The sequence below is a fragment of the Micropterus dolomieu genome, linkage group LG13 (assembly GCF_021292245.1).
Source record: "Micropterus dolomieu isolate WLL.071019.BEF.003 ecotype Adirondacks linkage group LG13, ASM2129224v1, whole genome shotgun sequence".
NCBI lineage: Eukaryota > Metazoa > Chordata > Actinopteri > Centrarchiformes > Centrarchidae > Micropterus > Micropterus dolomieu.
This window is the reverse complement of record NC_060162.1, coordinates 8808643-8826031: the sequence shown is the minus strand read 5'-3', so window position 1 is coordinate 8826031 and position 17389 is coordinate 8808643. Positions and strand designations below refer to the sequence as shown.

Below are 17389 nucleotides of genomic sequence, written 5' to 3'. Positions count from 1 at the left end.
ATTTTTGCTGCATTTAGTAGGATGTTTATTTATTTATTTATTGAGCATTTAAAAAAAAAAAAATTGTGTTCATTTTCGATTGTGGCAGACTTGGTCCTCCATAGCGGAAACGCAAAGGTGGTGCTGAAAAGTTGAGGAAGGGATAAAGAAGAAGTCGCTTGCAAAGTGCCTCAAATTACATTACAATTAAAATGACTTTTCTTTTGGTGCTGCTGCTACTTCTGCCGCGACCAGTGGAGACACCAGTGAAGATGCCGGTGTCGGCAGGCGTGGGTAATAACTCCTTAGAAGTCACACAAATGAGTTAAAGAAGTCGGTGGCATCTTTTCATGTTCCTTTTTTTAAAACCATAGTTTAATCTCCACTCGAGTAGGCCTATTTGTTTTCGGCCAGTAATCTACTTGGCTACATTTCCCATTCATACCTTCATTAGGCTACTTAAGTAGTCTTTAGTCTTTTATCAACCAGCCTATGAATGCTCCAATAACCGAAACGAGCTGGCATCCAAGCTGAGTGCGCGCGGGGTAAGAGAGCTGTGCGCTTCTGCCAGATAGGCCTATTAATGAGCTGGACAAATGCAGATATTTACAAAATCAGGCTAGGCCTAATAGCCTGCCTTTTCAGGCTTCATTGTTGTACTAATGTAACCGAAATCCAGTAACTGTTGGAAAGCAGCCTACATAGCCCTTTCACAAGCCGGCAGAAATACTACTTTCCATTAATGGCGTATTTATATTGCCTGCAGAACACATGTAAGTTACACACCGTAACATCTAAGATAGATCAGTATTCTGATAAGCCTATAGGCTATTTAGAGAATGCTCTCGCATTGCGAAAATAGCCTGTTTATTTTCTCTAATTGACAGGTTGCTATTTGATGCCCGGCGTTGAATCCATTATATAAAATGTTGCGGTGAAATTGATCTTGGCTTTTAATCAGTAAGCTACCAGCTGTTAGCCTATTTATTCAGGATTGAGATGCAGGGAGAGAGTAAATAGCCTACTTCATTCGACAACGAGCACCTCTGGTGTTATTGCCACAATAATTTGTTGAAAAGATTAGGTAGGCTACATAGTTGCTTTAGGAATAATCATATTGTATTGGCTGTGCTGTCGGAAAGCAAATAACCTTATCAGCGCCCTTAATTTTCAAAGCAAGTGGTTTGGTTGGCCATGTCCATAATAAAAAACACCGACAACAATAGTAAAATCAGATCTTATCCACACCTTTCTTTAGATAAAAAAAAGCAAAATAATTGTAGGAAATAGCTCAATTAAAGATAGCCAACAAGCAAAGCAAAGTCCATCCCCTAGAAATAACCATGTTGTACAGTGGCATATTGCTAACCTGATGCACCAACAAGAGATGCTCTCTGGCCTGCAAACACTAAATAATATGAATACGTAAAAACTTGTAGGCCTACATTGAGTAGTTTAATAACCAAGTAGCCTACTTTTATACTTTCGCTTGAGGGTAGTTTTTTTTACGGGAGTAATTGGCTACTTTTACTAAGACAGTCTCCAGATCCAGAGCCTTCGACAAATGCTTTGTCAGAGAGTTGGCAGAGCAGGGAGACTTTTCCGGACCTTTTTTTTTTTTACCCAGGTTTCCCCTGCATAAAGGACTCAAAAAGACTGCGAGAGAGCACTCATGCACTTGATGAGCCCTCACGGACTCCCCGGGAACGCGCCTCAGAGTCCCTGAGTTCATTCTTGTGGAGATTGGGATTCAGCCATACTGTGCGCCGATTGGCCCAGAAAACCTCGAATGATCGGCTCGGAATTTGCACTGTGGTCACCCCATCTGCACTTCGGAGATGTACGGTTACACTTGAAGATTGATGGCGCATATACATCACCTTTTACGGTAAAGCTTATGGGCAACAACAGGGACTTCATGGAGCATTCAAGGATTCAAGTGCACCTCGTAAACTCAGGAATCTATACTTGAATGGCCACCAAGGATGTTTAAAGCAGGACATTTTTTATATTCTTGTTTTCCTTTGTTGCAGTACATACAGCTGTCTCTACTTTATTGATCGTTCACTACAGCATTTTTTAACAAATCACATAGCAAAGCTAATATTCCATATTCAAATTGTTAACTATAGTTATCAGCAAATACCACCATATTCTTGTACAACATATCCCAGGGACCTTTGTGATAATTGTCAAGTTATTTTACTGCAGCATTTTTAATAATTAAATACAGTGACATCAACAATTGGTTTGTGGACTACTGTTTTGACATGTACTATGCGCCGATTGGCCCAGGAACCCTCGATTGATCAGCTCAGTATTTGAACTGCAGACACGTCGTCAGCACTCCAGGACTCTGCACTCGCCCAAACATCTCCACCTGTAAATGTTTGTACAACACAAATCCGACAAAACTGCACATGTAGATACTTAACTTGTACATCTTGTTATTCCATTTTTTATATTTATGCACATACACCTCCCATTTCACACACATCTCGCAACACTCTCTAAACACAGCCCTTGACAATTTAATACACAAGGATACACTCATTGTCATTGGCATTTTTCAGAATCTGGCAACCTAAAAGTTGTTCCCATGTTTTTCTACTTATATAAATCATTAATAAATGATTTGTTAACTTAAATAAACCAAGTAATTTGAAACCCTTTATAAATAATGGCATATTAGGAAGTGATAGCACATTTTTAACACCTTGATCACATGGTGTGACATGTTATTCAGTGACTGGTGTTGTATTGACACTGGTTTGTGTGGGTGGTTCAGATGAATCATCTGCTGATGGACATCGTCCACGAAGAGCACCATAACAGGCTGATCATGCAGGTACCTGGTCTGTTATGAAATAGGTTCACTCTGTAGGCGCTGCTGATGGGTTAACTCTACACTATTTTGTCTGATCCTCTACTTTAGTTGCAAGCCATCAAATTGAGCACCAGTAAGTTAATGATTGAGTCCAAGGAGTGGACTCACGATAACGTGTTCACAAGTTCAAAGTTTGAAGGAAAACAGACACGAAACACCTGTAGTGCCATCTCAGCTGAGAAACAATCACACGAATAGCATTGTATCTATTGTTTTGTAACAGTCTGTCAATCATCTCTGAAAGCTCCTGAAGCACACAGTATTACAGTACCAAACTAATAGATAGGCTACTGAAATCATGATAACAATAATTTAACCCTTTATGAAGCAGCCATTACATTTACATTTAGCTGATGCTTTAATCCAATGTGACTTACAATTGCTATGCATGTCAGAGGTTGCACGCCTCTAGAGCAATGATGGGTTAAGTGTCTTGCTCAGGGACACATTGGTGGATGGGTTACAGTGGAAATTGAACCTGGGTCTTTCACACCAAGGTCATGTGACAGACACAGACACAGAAGCAGTTTCTTCCCACAAGCCATCACTCTGATGAACAGCTGATTTCTGACTCACAGTGTCAGGAACAATTCCTGTGCAATAACCCAGTAACTCTGTCTCTAATCAGTCACCTGTTTACTGGTTTCCACTTATTATTTATTTATTCACCATTCTCTATTTGAGTGCTGTTCATACTATGTCATATTGTATATACTGTATACCAATACACCTACTTCAGGTCTTGAGGTCTTGGCTCTTATTTATTTTTTCCAGCATCCTTTGCACTATGCTTCATCACACTGTGTACATGTGTACATATATGCATGTATGTGTATGTGTACCTGTATATCATATCCACCTTCAACATGTACATAAAGAGAATAGTTTACTCTTGCATCCTTTGCACTCTGATCGCTGCACTATTTGTCAATATGTCTGTATTGTTTTGTTCATAGTGTGTATATTAGTGTTGTCTATTCTGTAGTTTGTGTCTGATTTCATTTTATTATTATTTTATTATTGTGTTATTGTATAAGTAAGCACATCGTGAGCGATGTACAATCCTCAGTCAAATTCCTCGTATGTGTACACAGACCTGGCAATAAAACTGATTCTGATTCTAATGTGTCTTAACCACTGTTCCATTCCCACCACCCCCATTACAGACACGAACTAATCAAACCTGCTGAACTTTATATTTAATTCCAGTCATCTTAATGTTTTTTCTGAATTGTGTATAAAATGACTTAAATATTTATCTCTGTGTAAGCCTTATTGAAGAGTTGTGTTCTCTGTACTCTGAGGATGACTGATTGATTTTAACAACATTGAAGCTTCTTTAATCCCCTAAAAATGTGGTTTCAAATCTTAAGAATTTCTCTTTACAATACAAATTGATGACTAAGTGGGGAACAATCAAAATAAACATTATTAAAAAGCCTTAGTGGCCAGAATTTCTGAATTTACGAGGTGAGCTGAATGCACCATGACGTCCTTGGAGGTGCCCATGGTGCCCACACGCTTTACCGTAAAGAGCAATGTATATGCGCAATCCCTTTTGAAGTGTATATAGCGCGACTGTGCCAAAGTGCCGTTGGCCTGACCGCATTCAAAATCTTTGACTGACTGTGACTCTTTTGGTGTGTGCAGGTGGACCCAGGCCGGAGACCGCAGTGAGGATGGGAAGGGGAAGCCAGCTGACAGAGCCAGGCAGACAAGCAGATGGTGTTTACACCTGGGAAGAGGTGCAGCGCCACTGCAACAGGCATGACCAGTGGCTTGTCATCAATAGAAAGGTTTACAACATCACGCAGTGGGCCAAAAGACACCCAGGAGGGTTTCGAGTCATCGGCCACTATGCTGGAGAGGACGCCACGGTAATGTTTTTAAATGATCAGGCCTATAGGCCTATATTTAACATTTTCTTGGAATGTGCACAGATCAGCCATAACTTCATGACCATTGACAGGGGAAGTGAATAACACAGATTATCCCATTATCATGGTACCTGTCAGTGGGTAGGACACATTGGGCAGCAAATGAAAATTTGGTCCACAAAGTTTGTGTTAGAAGCAGGAAAAATGGGCAAAGGTAAGACTGACGACTGGGTCAGAGCATCTCCATAACAGTCTATAGTGGTCAGTAGCCTAACTATCAAAAGTGGTCCATAAGCCGACCAGCTGCAACTGTAAAATGCCTATTACACATTGATGCATCAGTATTCACAGTGTAGTACTTTCAGGGTGCGATTTGTGTAAAAAACAGAGGGGGGATGTTTTTTCTCATGAAAATCCCCCCCATCCCTCCCCACCACACCAGGTGAACTGTGGATTGATTGCAAAGTTTAAAGTTTACTCCCACTGTTGCTGCAGTTAAAACGCAGAAAAGACAGATGCACGCTGTGTTTAACTCTGAATTGCAGTGAGTGGGTAAGGGGTAAGGGGAGAGCAGAGACGTGCACAGACATTTTGGTGGGCAGGGGCTCAAATGAAAAAATATTAACTCCACAACATTTTTACTTTTCTACAAAAAAATCAGTTCACACAGAGACCATGGTCTTCTTTAGTATTCACTAGGTTTATCACAGGAGCAGGCAACAGCAAAGCAAACTATGCCATAATGTGCATGTTTTCTATACTACTGGTTTCAAGTATATATTTACGACATAGTTTCATTAATAATTTGTTTATTTTTCACAAGGCAATAAATTGTTTCAATTCTTTTGGTGTTATTGGAATACATAACACTTCAGCTTCACACAGCCAAGCAACAGAATACTGAATTGCCTGAATACATTAATGTATTGATCAAATACGTGTGTACGTGCACACACACACACACACAATCACTGATAGTGACATGGACTAAGTTTCACATTTGAGGGAGGGCTGTCTGTATTATATAAGGATCTATCAGCATACAACAGACTAATAGAATGGAGAGTTATTAGATGAGGAGCCTACCATCACAACTATCAAGTTACTCTTTAAGGTACTTTTTCATGGAGCCAATTTTGAGACTTTGGTCTGTTTTTATAAAATGTCTTCTTTTACTCTAATGGAAATAAAACTTCAAGAATACACCTTTTAGATGGTGTTGGTTTTAAGCCCAATACCCTTGGTCTATTTGCATCTGTGGATTTATTCTAACCAAACAAGCTAATCTGCATATTTACAAAGCGCATTTCAGAGGAAACGGGGGGGGGGGGACAGGAATAAATATAGGCTACTGTATATTCATTTATTCAAAAAAAAAAGAAAAAAACGTCCCAGAAAAAAGGGCACTTTCTCTTGAAGAAGAAAAAGGGCAGGTGCTGAAGCCCCTTTTGATGTCCATGTGTGCACGTGCCTGGGTGAGAGAGACTGATTTAAAAATTCTCACTTTCAACAGTGTCATTAAGTGAAACCCTGTAGCTGTGTGCTCGGGCATGTTGACTGGTGTAGCACGGACACTGTAGCCTGGGCATGCTTGTCATCATAGAAACAGATCATCAGATTGTGAAGTTTATTGCAGCTTCAGTGATATCGGCTGCCTTCCCTTCGACACACAGCGTCGCTGTTCACAGGAGCTAATATGTCGTGAGCGTTGATAGACGACTTATAATCAATCAGATAGTGCCTGGGCGGAGCATTAAGCAAGACTCCAGCCTGGTGATAACCTATAGACAGAGAGAGGCAGCTGGATCAGAGCCAAAGTAGCGCACACACACACACACACACACACACACACACCGCAAATCGCTCCCTGAGCTTACTTTCAATGAAATAAGTGATCAGAGTGCTTCTTCCAACACTGATAAATGCGCATAACATTTTATTTTACTACATTGCTGACGGAATTTCTCATTTCTGTGTTCCAGGAGCCATTCACTGCTTTCCATCCCGATTCAAAGTTTGTGCAAAAGTTTCTGAAGCCGCTGCTGATTGGAGAGCTGGCAGCAACAGAGCCCAGCCATGACGGAAACAAAAATGTGAGCTCGGCCTCAGATTCAAATAAAGACCTGACATTATTCATGTAGCAGCTTTAGTCTCTTTAGTGTCAGGTGAACAACATGGCAGCAAGTAGCCTAGGCTACACCTGAGGAAAAGAAGTAGGCTAGGTCAGAACCATTCACAGATCTGTTATTCATGAGTCCTACAGTGTTTATCTGAGATACTGGACTCTGCTTCATTAGCTGTTAAGTAATGTCTTCTTGATCTTCTCTGTACCTAAACCCTGGTGCCGCACGCCCTCAAATGCTATGAAAATGTTCACAGAATGTGTCGATTTCTTCTTCTCTGCTCCCAGGCAGCAATTATGCAGGATTTCCAGGCTTTACGTACGCAGGCGGAGAACGAGGGTCTGTTTCGATCTCAGCCTTTGTTCTTCTCCCTCCACCTGGGTCACATCCTGCTGCTGGACGCCCTCGCCTGGCTGATGGTTTCGCACTGGGGAACCAGCTGGACCATGACGTTTCTGTGCGCGGTCATACTGGCAACCGCTCAGGTGACTTGAACACCGTTACCTCTAAATGAACTGTTTTGTGCTTCAAAAGATAAATAATCTCAAAATGCTTGTTTCTCTTCTGACTCTTTAGTCGCAGGCCGGATGGCTGCAGCACGACTTTGGCCACCTGTCGGTCTTCAAGAAGTCCAGCTGGAATCACTTAGTGCACAAGTTTGTCATCGGCCATTTAAAGGTAATTGGTAGTCTCGGTTGTATATATATGTCTTTCTGGACATTTTACACAGATGTTAAAAGATTTGTTTTCTTAGGGAGCCTCTGCAAACTGGTGGAATCATCGGCATTTCCAGCATCACGCCAAACCTAACGTCTTCACTAAGGACCCTGACATCAACATGATGGGCATGTTTGTACTTGGAACCACTCAGCCAGTGGAGGTGAGTAGCACACAGCTGATATTCCTGATTTCTTAAAACAGCCCTTAAACATCCAATGTGAGCTATAATCTCTTACAAGCTGCTCAATGTGTTGGCTCATTCTAACTCTGTATTCCTCTCTGTTACAGTACGGCATAAAAAAGATCAAATCTTTGCCCTACAATCACCAACACCAGTACTTCCATCTTAGTAGGTTTTCTTGGAGTCATTTAAAAATAATGAAACTCCAACTTAGTGAAAAGTTTACAGGAATAATTGTTTTTTTGTTTCTCTTTTAGTTGCACCACCGCTTCTCCTTCCAGTTTTCTACCACATCAATATAGTACAGACCATGATTTCTCACCGCTTGTGGGTGGTAAGATGCTCTCCTCTGTGTGGTACAGTGCAATTAATGTGAAGGTTTTGTGTTTGGTATCAGGTCACATAGGCAAATAGTTCTAAGAATATTTCAGCTTAAAGTGCTGAAGGAAAAAAAAACATTACAATAAGTGAAAATAGACAATGTGCCACAAATAGAGATAAGAGATGCATTTCAGGGAGATTCTTGGTAACACAGATACAGTATATACCAATCATATTCATATAATCATATTCTTTTCCTGTGAAGGATCTGGCTTGGTTTATGTCTTACTACGTTCGCTTCATGTACTTTTATGTACCTCTGTACGGCGTGTTTGGCTCAATGGGGCTCCTGCTCTTTGTCAGGTAAATGACCTAAAAGAATGACTCAGAAATGTTTTTGGTGAGACTTTCTCGACATACCTTATAAAGTGTATAAACTGTACGTTGCAACTAATGGATCGGTTGAGAGTTGTTTTTAAATGATTTATGAATGGTCTTTTGGGCTGGATGCTGCACAGCACTTTTCTTAAAGGTGAATTCTTTATTTTGAAGAACATTCATACAAGACAGAGCAAGATAAAACAAAACAGACTACATGATGCTGGAGGAGGATAAATACCAGTGAAAGATATTTTTCAGAATCTGGCAACCCAAAAGTTGTTCCCATGTTTTATTACTGATCTATAAATCATTAAGAAATTATTTGTTAACTTAAATAAACCAAGTACTTTCAAACCCTTTATAAAAATGGCTTATTAGGAAGTGACATTATTATGCAACAACTTGATCACATGGTGTGACAAATAATTTAGTGACTGGTATTGTTACCATTGACAGGTTTCTGGAGAGTCACTGGTTTGTGTGGGTGACTCAGATGAATCATCTGCCGATGGAAATTGACCACGAGAAGCACCGGGACTGGCTGAGCATTCAGGTACCTGGTATATTATGAAAAAGATGCACTCTGTAGGCGCTGCTGATGGGTTAACTCATCTGCACTAATTTGTCTTATCCTCTACTTTAGTTGCAAGCCACCTGTAATATCGAGCAGTCCTTCTTCAACGACTGGTTCAGTGGACACCTCAACTTTCAAATCGAACACCAGTAAGTTTGTAGTGCCATGTCAGCTTTTTGAAGTGAATGAGATAAAATCAGTCTATAGATACAAATTTCATTAACAGTCCATCAGACATCTCTGAAAGCTACTGAAAATCATGTTACCAGTAATTTAACTCTTTTATGAAGCACCCATTAAAAACTCAAACTGATCAGACCTGCTGAACTTCATTTTAAATTCCAGTGATCTTAACGTTTTTTTTCTGAATTGTGTATAAAATGACTTGAATATTTATCTCAGTGTAAACATCATACAGTTAAGTCTTATTGAAGAGTTGGAACAAGCTGATGTAGAATACACTGAACTTGACCGTGATTAATTTTAACACATAAAAGCTACTTAAAGCCCCTGAAAATGTAGTTTCAAATTGTAAGTTATTATTTCAAGAGTCTTACACATTAAAAATCTCAGCTTATCTGCTTTGGCAAAATACAGAAAAAAACCCTAATTTGTAATAACTTTGGCAGAAAATACAGTTTATGTAGGACACCGCCAATCACAGTAAGATGTCGATTGAGAAAATTAGCTTTCAAAGCCTAAATTTAGGGGGAAACCTTTTGTCAATCAGTCAGCATACAAGATGATCTTTTGATCTTGGTGAACAATAGCTTTTATGTGCTATTAGTGGTTTATTGGTTTGCACTGAGAGTAAAAAGTAGTTTTGCATTTGTATACCTTTGTAAGACAGAAGAGTACCATTTTGGCAAGTGCCTCCCTCAAGTATCAATTTCAAATGAATAAACATCTAGAAAATGTGAACTTCAAAAGACTTACTGAGTGTGTAAAACATAATTGTTGAGACATGTTGGATGCTGTCATGTCTGATGGATGCCTTCTGTTCCCTTTGTCTCTGAAGCTTGTTTCCCACGATGCCGCGCCACAACTACTACCTTGTGGCCCCAAGGGTCCGTGCACTGTGTAAGAAACATGGGATTCCTTACCAGGAGAAAACGTTGTGGCGAGGCTTCGCTGATATTACTGAGTAAGTCCAATTTAGTGTTATATCATGTATTGCCAGGATGTGACACAGCAGTTTGTCAAAAGCCCAAAAGACATGGTTTTTGGTTTGACAAGGCAGCAAAACCACTGTGTGTATATATGTCTTCAATAAAAGGTATGAAATTAAAGTGCAGCTGACAGAATAATGATGACTGAATGAGTAAAAAAATAGTTTGTAAGTTATTTTCCCACAAAATGTAAATTCCTTGCAGAACATATTAGAGTAGAGTATGCACCTCTTGTCTGATGTTTTGCGAATTGTTTTCTCATTTGCTTTTCTCAGGTCACTGAAGAGCTCAGGGGACCTCTGGCTTGATGCATATCTCCATAAGTGACCAATGTTATTCTCTACATTGTACCTAAAAGAAGTGATGTTTTTTCTCCTCTTCGGCATCATAAAATTATTGTATCTGTTTGGTTTTATAATCCAGTCAATAGCGTGGGGATGATCTTTTTGTAATGATGGTGTTAGGGTTAAGTAGTTCAAACTTTTCAGATTCTATGCAGGGTTTTTAGTGCACCCAGGATTTTTTAAATTGCCTTACAGTATCTTGAGCAACAGTAGTATGGTGTTATAAATAAAATAAATAAATAATAATAAATAAATAATATCTTTATGTTACCATATTTTAATATACACTTAATTACATGTTAAGTTCTGTGTGTGTAGCATGAAGAGACTACAGACTTTCACTTCATTATACAACCTTGTGTTGTCTGATAAATAAACTACCTTGATCCTTCATCCTTGATAACTGTGAAAGCTGATATTGAGGTGGTGTTTTTTCTTGATCATGTGATACAGTTTGAGCAATAAAAGATACAATTATGCTGACAAATGCTGTGTAACAGGATTTAAATGTTAATCTACACTTTATGTAAATTTCTTGTCAAACTCTCCTCTTTACTTGCAACTCTTGTTGATCTTACAGTATATAGTAAATGAACTGTACTGTTTCTCCACCTCTTGCATTATTGGTCCATAAACAAACACAAGAGTTATGTACAAATAAAGATGCAAAAGCAAATATTTACAAAGTTTTTTTTTTATTCTATTTTTTTTTTTAAATGGTGTGAATAGTCTTGAATATTTTGTTTAAATATTCATTTAATTATTCATACATGACCAACAAACGCTCATATATTTCTTATAATACCCGTGTGTATGTGCAGTTCACACTGCAAAATATAATGCTGCATAAAAACACAATCAGCTGCGTCTGACACAATCGACCACAACATCCTGCTATCGGTACTGTCGGTAATGGTCACTGTGTCTGGGATTTTGTGTCTCAGAACCCAAATGCAGACAAGGACACAGCTTAAAAGGATATTCACACGGTTTATTGAACACAAGATATGGTTTGATAGGCTCGATGCTGGGAGTAAGGTTCCTCCGATGTCGCGGGGCAGGTAAGTGCCAGGGCCAGGCAAGGCAGGTAACAGGGCTGACAGAAAAGTGAGACTGCGGTGGTGAAATCTCCAGCCAGGCTTTCTCTGTGACTGAGCGACACAAGAGCAGAGCAGGGTCTCCAAAACACCAAAGCAGGGCACAAGGAAAAACAGAGTCAAAAACTGGTACGGGGTAACAGGAGGCAGGTTAAGCAGGTCGTAGCGTTACCTACAAACAAGACGTAATAATCCGGCGGGGAACTGAGGAGATGGCAGGGTATAAACCAGTCCTGATGATCACAGGAGACAGGTGTGTGAAACGCCGATTGCCTGCAGCTGGGGAGAAACGCCCAGCTACCAGAGATGCAGCCCACAACTCTGCCCTGAGGGAGAGGAAGGAAAAGACGAACGAGAGAGAGAGAGAGAGAGAGAGAGAGAGAGAGAGAGAGAGAGAGAGAGAGAGAGAGAGAGAGAGAGAGAGAGAGACCACACATTGACAAACAAAACTAAAACCCACCAAGTTTCTCTCACACACTCAAAAAGGGGAAAAAATTAACTCAAACACAGACACACAACCCACCAGCTGTCACCCAGTGTGACACACTGCAGGCATTGTACCCTGTGGTTCAAATACTACCTCTCTGGGATTTCCTACAATGTGTCTTGGCAAAGACACATTTCCTCCTCTCACTGCCTCTCCACTGGGGTGTCCAAAGGCTCATGGCTAGGGCCTCTTCTTTTCTCAATTTACACCACCACACTGGGGCCAATCATTTGCTTGCATGGTTTCTCCTACCATGCAGACTTGGGTGTCATGATTGACGACCAGCTGTCCTCCTCCTCAAATAAGTGGCTTTGGATAAAAGTGCAAAATGAGTAAATGTAATGACAGCATTGCACTATTATTGACAATAACTTCATGCAGGATTATTTAATTATTGTTGACTTCTTATTAAAACCGGAACCTTATTTATATTAATACTTAAATAATAAAAAAGGACTTCTGATACTGGCTAGGAGGACTAGAGTAAAACAAAAATAATTGGCTATATGTCAGACAAAGTCATTCATTAAACAGCTGAATAAACACAGACCACATGGCTTTGTTGTTGTGGGCACACATACAGGCTCTTTCTTTGCTGCCAGAATCAATCCTCTCCTGCCTCTTCTTCAAGGTCTCCTGCAGCTCTGAGTCTCCAGTTGTCTTCTGTTAAAGAAGACAGATTTAAGATCAACAGAGTTCATTCTATCAATCAGGCACGTGCACACATAGACATCAAAAGGGGCTTCAGCACCTGCCCTTTTTCTTCTTTTTTGTAATTAATGAATATACAGTATATTTATTCCTGTTTGCAACAGATTCCCTGTCAAACAAATATATTTATTGGGATGATTGGGAAGATGAGACCCCCCATTTTCCTCTGAAATGCGCTTTGTAAATATGCAGATTAGCTTGTTTTGGTTAATATAGAATAAATCCACAGATGCAAATAGACCGAGGGTATTAAGCTTAAAACCAACACCATCTAAAAGGTGTATTCTTGAAGTTTTATTTCCATTAGAGTAAAAGAAGACATTTTATAAAAACAGACCAAAGTCTCAAAATTGACCGCTCCATGAAAAAGTACCTTAAAGAGTAACTTGATAGTTTTGATGGTAGGCTCCTCATCTAATAACTCTCCATTCTATTAGTTTGTTGTATGCTGATAGATCCTTATATAATACAGACAGCCCTCCCTCAAATGTGAAACTAAGTCCATGTCACTATCAGTGATTGTGTGTGCGCGTGCGTGTACACACACGTATTTGATCAATACATTAATGTATTCAGGCAATTCAGTATTCTGTTGCTTGGCTGTGTGAAGCTGAAGGTTATCTTTGCTCATTTGGCATCTTGCTTGTGAAACAAAAAGTAAAAGTATTTAAATAACATTTATTTTAATTATTCCTGCAGCCCAATGCCACAGTTTAGTGTGAAGATTTATGTGAAGTATTATGTATTCCAATAACACCAAAAGAATTGAAACAATTTATTGCCTTGTGAAAAATAAACAAATTATTAATGAAACTATGCGATAAATACATACTTGAAACCAGTAGTATAGAAAACATGCACATTGTGGCATAGTTTGCTTTGCTGTTGCCTGCTCCTGTGATAAACCTAGTGAATACTAAAGAAGACCGTGGTCTCTGTGTGAACTGATTATTTTGTAGAGTTTTTGTAGAGTTAATATATTTGTCTTGTTTTAAAAAATGACCTTTTTTTCATTTGAGCCCCTGCCCACCAAAATGTCTGTGCACGTCCCTGCTGTCAATGACTGCACTGTTTTGACATAAAATTGCATAAGCATTGGCAACAGAAGGGAGTGCTACTTCTCTTATCTAAATACAATAAAAGATTACAAGGTTATTAATTACACCTGTTCTTCCCAATGACATACAAACAAGGTATATAACACACCAGATACCAACATAAGAACAGTAGCAACAGCACATGTCGAATCTTGTGTCCAAAGTACCACAATATCTTTAAACAAACGCTAAAGCTAAGGGCCCTGTGTGCTTTGACACAGTGGCACTTTGAGCTGAGTGCTAATGCCACTGCGGTTCCAAGGTTGGAGGCTGTTGTATGTTAGATTTACAGATTGAAAAGCCCTCTATGATATTGGGCTATAGAAATTAAATTGACTTGAAATGTCAGCAGGCTAATATGCTAACATACTGATGTTTAGCTGGTTATAATGTTTCCTGTGTTCACCATCTAAGTTAAGTGTGTTAGAATGCTTACATTTGCTATTTAGCACTAAATACAAAGTGCAGCTGAGGCTGAAGGGAATGTCATTCATTTTGCATTTGGCGTGATGGTGGCAGTAGATGAAATGTCAAGGGATTACCAAAGTGATTACATTTTATCATTAGCAGGTCATGAATGTCAAATTTCAAGGCAATCCATCCAATATTTGTTTTGTTTTTCATTCAAAGTCACAAATCTCGACATCAGGGTGGAGGAATTTAAGTAGGAGTATCGTCAAAGAAGGATTCATCTTCCAGAGAACATGAATATCTGTACAAAATACAAAAGTACTAAAAAAACTTTTAGAACGTTAACAGGGAAGAAGTACAGTGTGAGCTAAATAGAGTATGTCCACACTGCAGGCCTTAATGCTTAATTACAATTTCTTGCCCAGATCCAATATTTTTTAATTGGCTGTTCACTTTATTATGCCAATGTGGCACATGTCAGACTCCAGTGTGAACTAACCGCAGCCTGAAAGTGAAATGTGCAAAAGCATAATTTGACGCTAATAAAACACCACACTACTGCAGAAATGTCAAGACACCAATGGCTGAGTTTTCAGTGAAGCAATCAGAAAAGTTTTATGGGTGTTAATCAATAAGTGTAATGTTAATACACGCATGTATTGTACAAGCAGAGCCAGGCTGTAGACTCTTTAAATGGGACATAGCCGGACTGGCTCCATAGTTTCTGTTTGTCTTCCTTCATCACTTGCGAGACACATTTGATTTCAATAACACACACTCTTAACCTGGACACAGCTGAAACTGCTTCAGTGACCTTTCATTTTTACAATTTGTTTACAGCAGACATGATCACATTTAGCAAAGCTGAGGTGTTCAACTTCACAGAAGGCTACGAAGGGTTTAGATCATCGCATCATCAGCCGCATTGCAGCACTGACAGCTTGTTGGCATTCCGTGCTAGCCGTGTTAGCGTGGCTGTTATCTGCCATTATCTACCCATGTGGCGTTATGGGGAGACATTGAGAGAAATCCTATCCACAGGGACACGTGGCATAGTTCAACATCATCCTTGACCCTAAGTATGTCTCTGACTCAGTCTTCCCACATCAGCTCCGCACCGTGGCCTGATTGCTTTATTATGACATGACAGAGTTCCCATAAAAGAGCTGGATCAAGAGATTAACTAGTGTGTCAGCTTTTATCTCTGGGCAAAAGAACATATATGTGTGTATATATATATATATATATATATATATATATATATATGTTGTTGTTTTTTTTACATGAGTTCAGTGACCTTTTTTAAACTTTTTGGATATACAGTGTAACTGGAACAAAGGTCATCTCAATTAATATTTTTTATATAAAATGTGCTATGTTTATTGAGATAATTTTCCCTCTGATGCTTTCATTTATCTCCCCAGGAAAAAGGTAGGCGAACAGATACTACAGACATTAGCAACAAAATAATAATACAGTAAATTACATGAAAAAGTAAAAATTTAAATAATACAAGACAAATAACAAAATGCCTGATGCATCCAACAACAAATTCCAGCATGCTGTGCAGGCCTGGCACAGGGGTGGAAACCTATGTTCCCTTCAGGGAGCCCAGCCTCCCTCCCATGTCCCTCAGTGTCTAACTGAGGTGTGAGCAGCCTGAGCATGATGGGGCCCTTCAGCAGGACCTTGGCCCCCTCTTATCACTGTGTATGTTCTGGGAAGAGGCCTGTGATAGGTCAGCTAGGCTGCGAGGTTGCAGCAACATGCGGCTGACTAAGAGTGCTGTATATCCTTACATTTGCATAGCAAATAGAATATTGTTGTGATTTGAGTCAATTATACGTCATTCAGACCAAACGCGAATTTTCTCCTCGTGGCGCTTTCCTTGCGTGAGTACATTTGCTGCAAGTGTTCACACACAATGCGATAGGGCGATTTTAATGCGATAATGTGAATAAACACAACTTGCCATTACTACAGCTGTATGAACCCACAGTGCTGATCCACAAAGCCTGACTACTGACAGTTTGGATCAGTAAATTGTGTTTATGTTGGAGACAATTTTCAGCCATGGATTGATACACATATAATGTGTATTTACAGCAGCAAGGCAGTGCATGTGGGAGTGACTCAAAATAAACTATAGTGCCCTTGTTCATCATAATGAAGTAACATGCCACCCAGTGCAGCAGTGTGGTTTATCTGTTTTAAATAATTTATGGACAACAATGGAAGTCAACCATCAGGCTTTTAGTAGCATTTAGTAAGGCAAGGCAAAGCAAGTTTATTTGTATAGCACATTTCAACAACATGCAATTCAAAGTGCTTTACATTAAATATAAAAGCAACATAGGTAGGATTAATTAATTGTCATTACTCTTCTTGCAAAACAGGAAAAAAACTTTTATCTGATGCGTTCATGCAGCCAACATTTAAGCAAGATAAAGGGCTCAGACACAAACCGTAATGTACAAACAAAGCTCTTACACTTAGGTGTTGTAGAGTTCCGTTTTATCCTGCAGGTTAATCCAGGGGGCGTTATTGAGAGGAATTGCAACTAAACTAAACTCAACCAATTTCCACACCATAGGTCAGTTATGAAAACGTTTTGACCAAGATTGTTCTCTTTCAGGATGAATCTTTAGTACAAATATGTATGTCACCTTGCTGATTTTCTACTCAAGAATGTTTTTGTTCTACAAGATCAGCTAAATTGAATCTTTTCTGTCAATCAATTTATGTGTTTACTTATTTAACCTACAGCACGACATACCAACATGAGCAAATTGCAGAATAATCGGTATCGGTGTTTTTAACAGAGACCGATCCTTCCATAATATTATGTTTGTTGCTGCATAGTTTGTACACCAGAGGGCACTCTGCAACTCTACCCTGTTGGCAACAAATGTTTAGGATGACACAAATCCACCACAAGACACAGCAATCACCTGACATAATCAGCTGTATTTTTGTTCAAAGTACTATACCACTGGAATTTTACTGTTTATAACAATAAAAAAATATAAC

General features: G+C 39.3%; 1 protein-coding gene and 1 long non-coding RNA gene across 2 annotated transcripts; one reads left to right on the top strand and one right to left on the bottom strand.

Moving 5' to 3' along the window:
- The first annotated feature begins 4445 nt into the window (after positions 1-4445).
- On the top strand, positions 4446-11232 carry LOC123981871 (acyl-CoA Delta-4 desaturase-like). The gene is made up of 12 exons (XM_046067093.1): positions 4446-4743; positions 6726-6836; positions 7154-7351; positions 7443-7544; positions 7621-7746; positions 7875-7935; positions 8025-8101; positions 8354-8451; positions 8926-9022; positions 9113-9192; positions 10062-10187; positions 10488-11232. The coding sequence occupies exons 1-12, from the start codon at positions 4546-4548 to the stop codon at positions 10537-10539; spliced, it is 1326 nt and encodes a 441-aa protein (XP_045923049.1). The 5' UTR covers positions 4446-4545; the 3' UTR covers positions 10540-11232.
- A 294-nt stretch (positions 11233-11526) lies between these two features.
- LOC123981870 lies at positions 11527-12386 on the bottom strand. Its single transcript, XR_006827841.1, has 2 exons — positions 12234-12386; positions 11527-11979 (listed from the first exon to the last, which is right to left on the bottom strand). It is a non-coding gene; the product is annotated as an uncharacterized LOC123981870 (long non-coding RNA).
- Positions 12387-17389: the final 5003 nt, after the last annotated feature.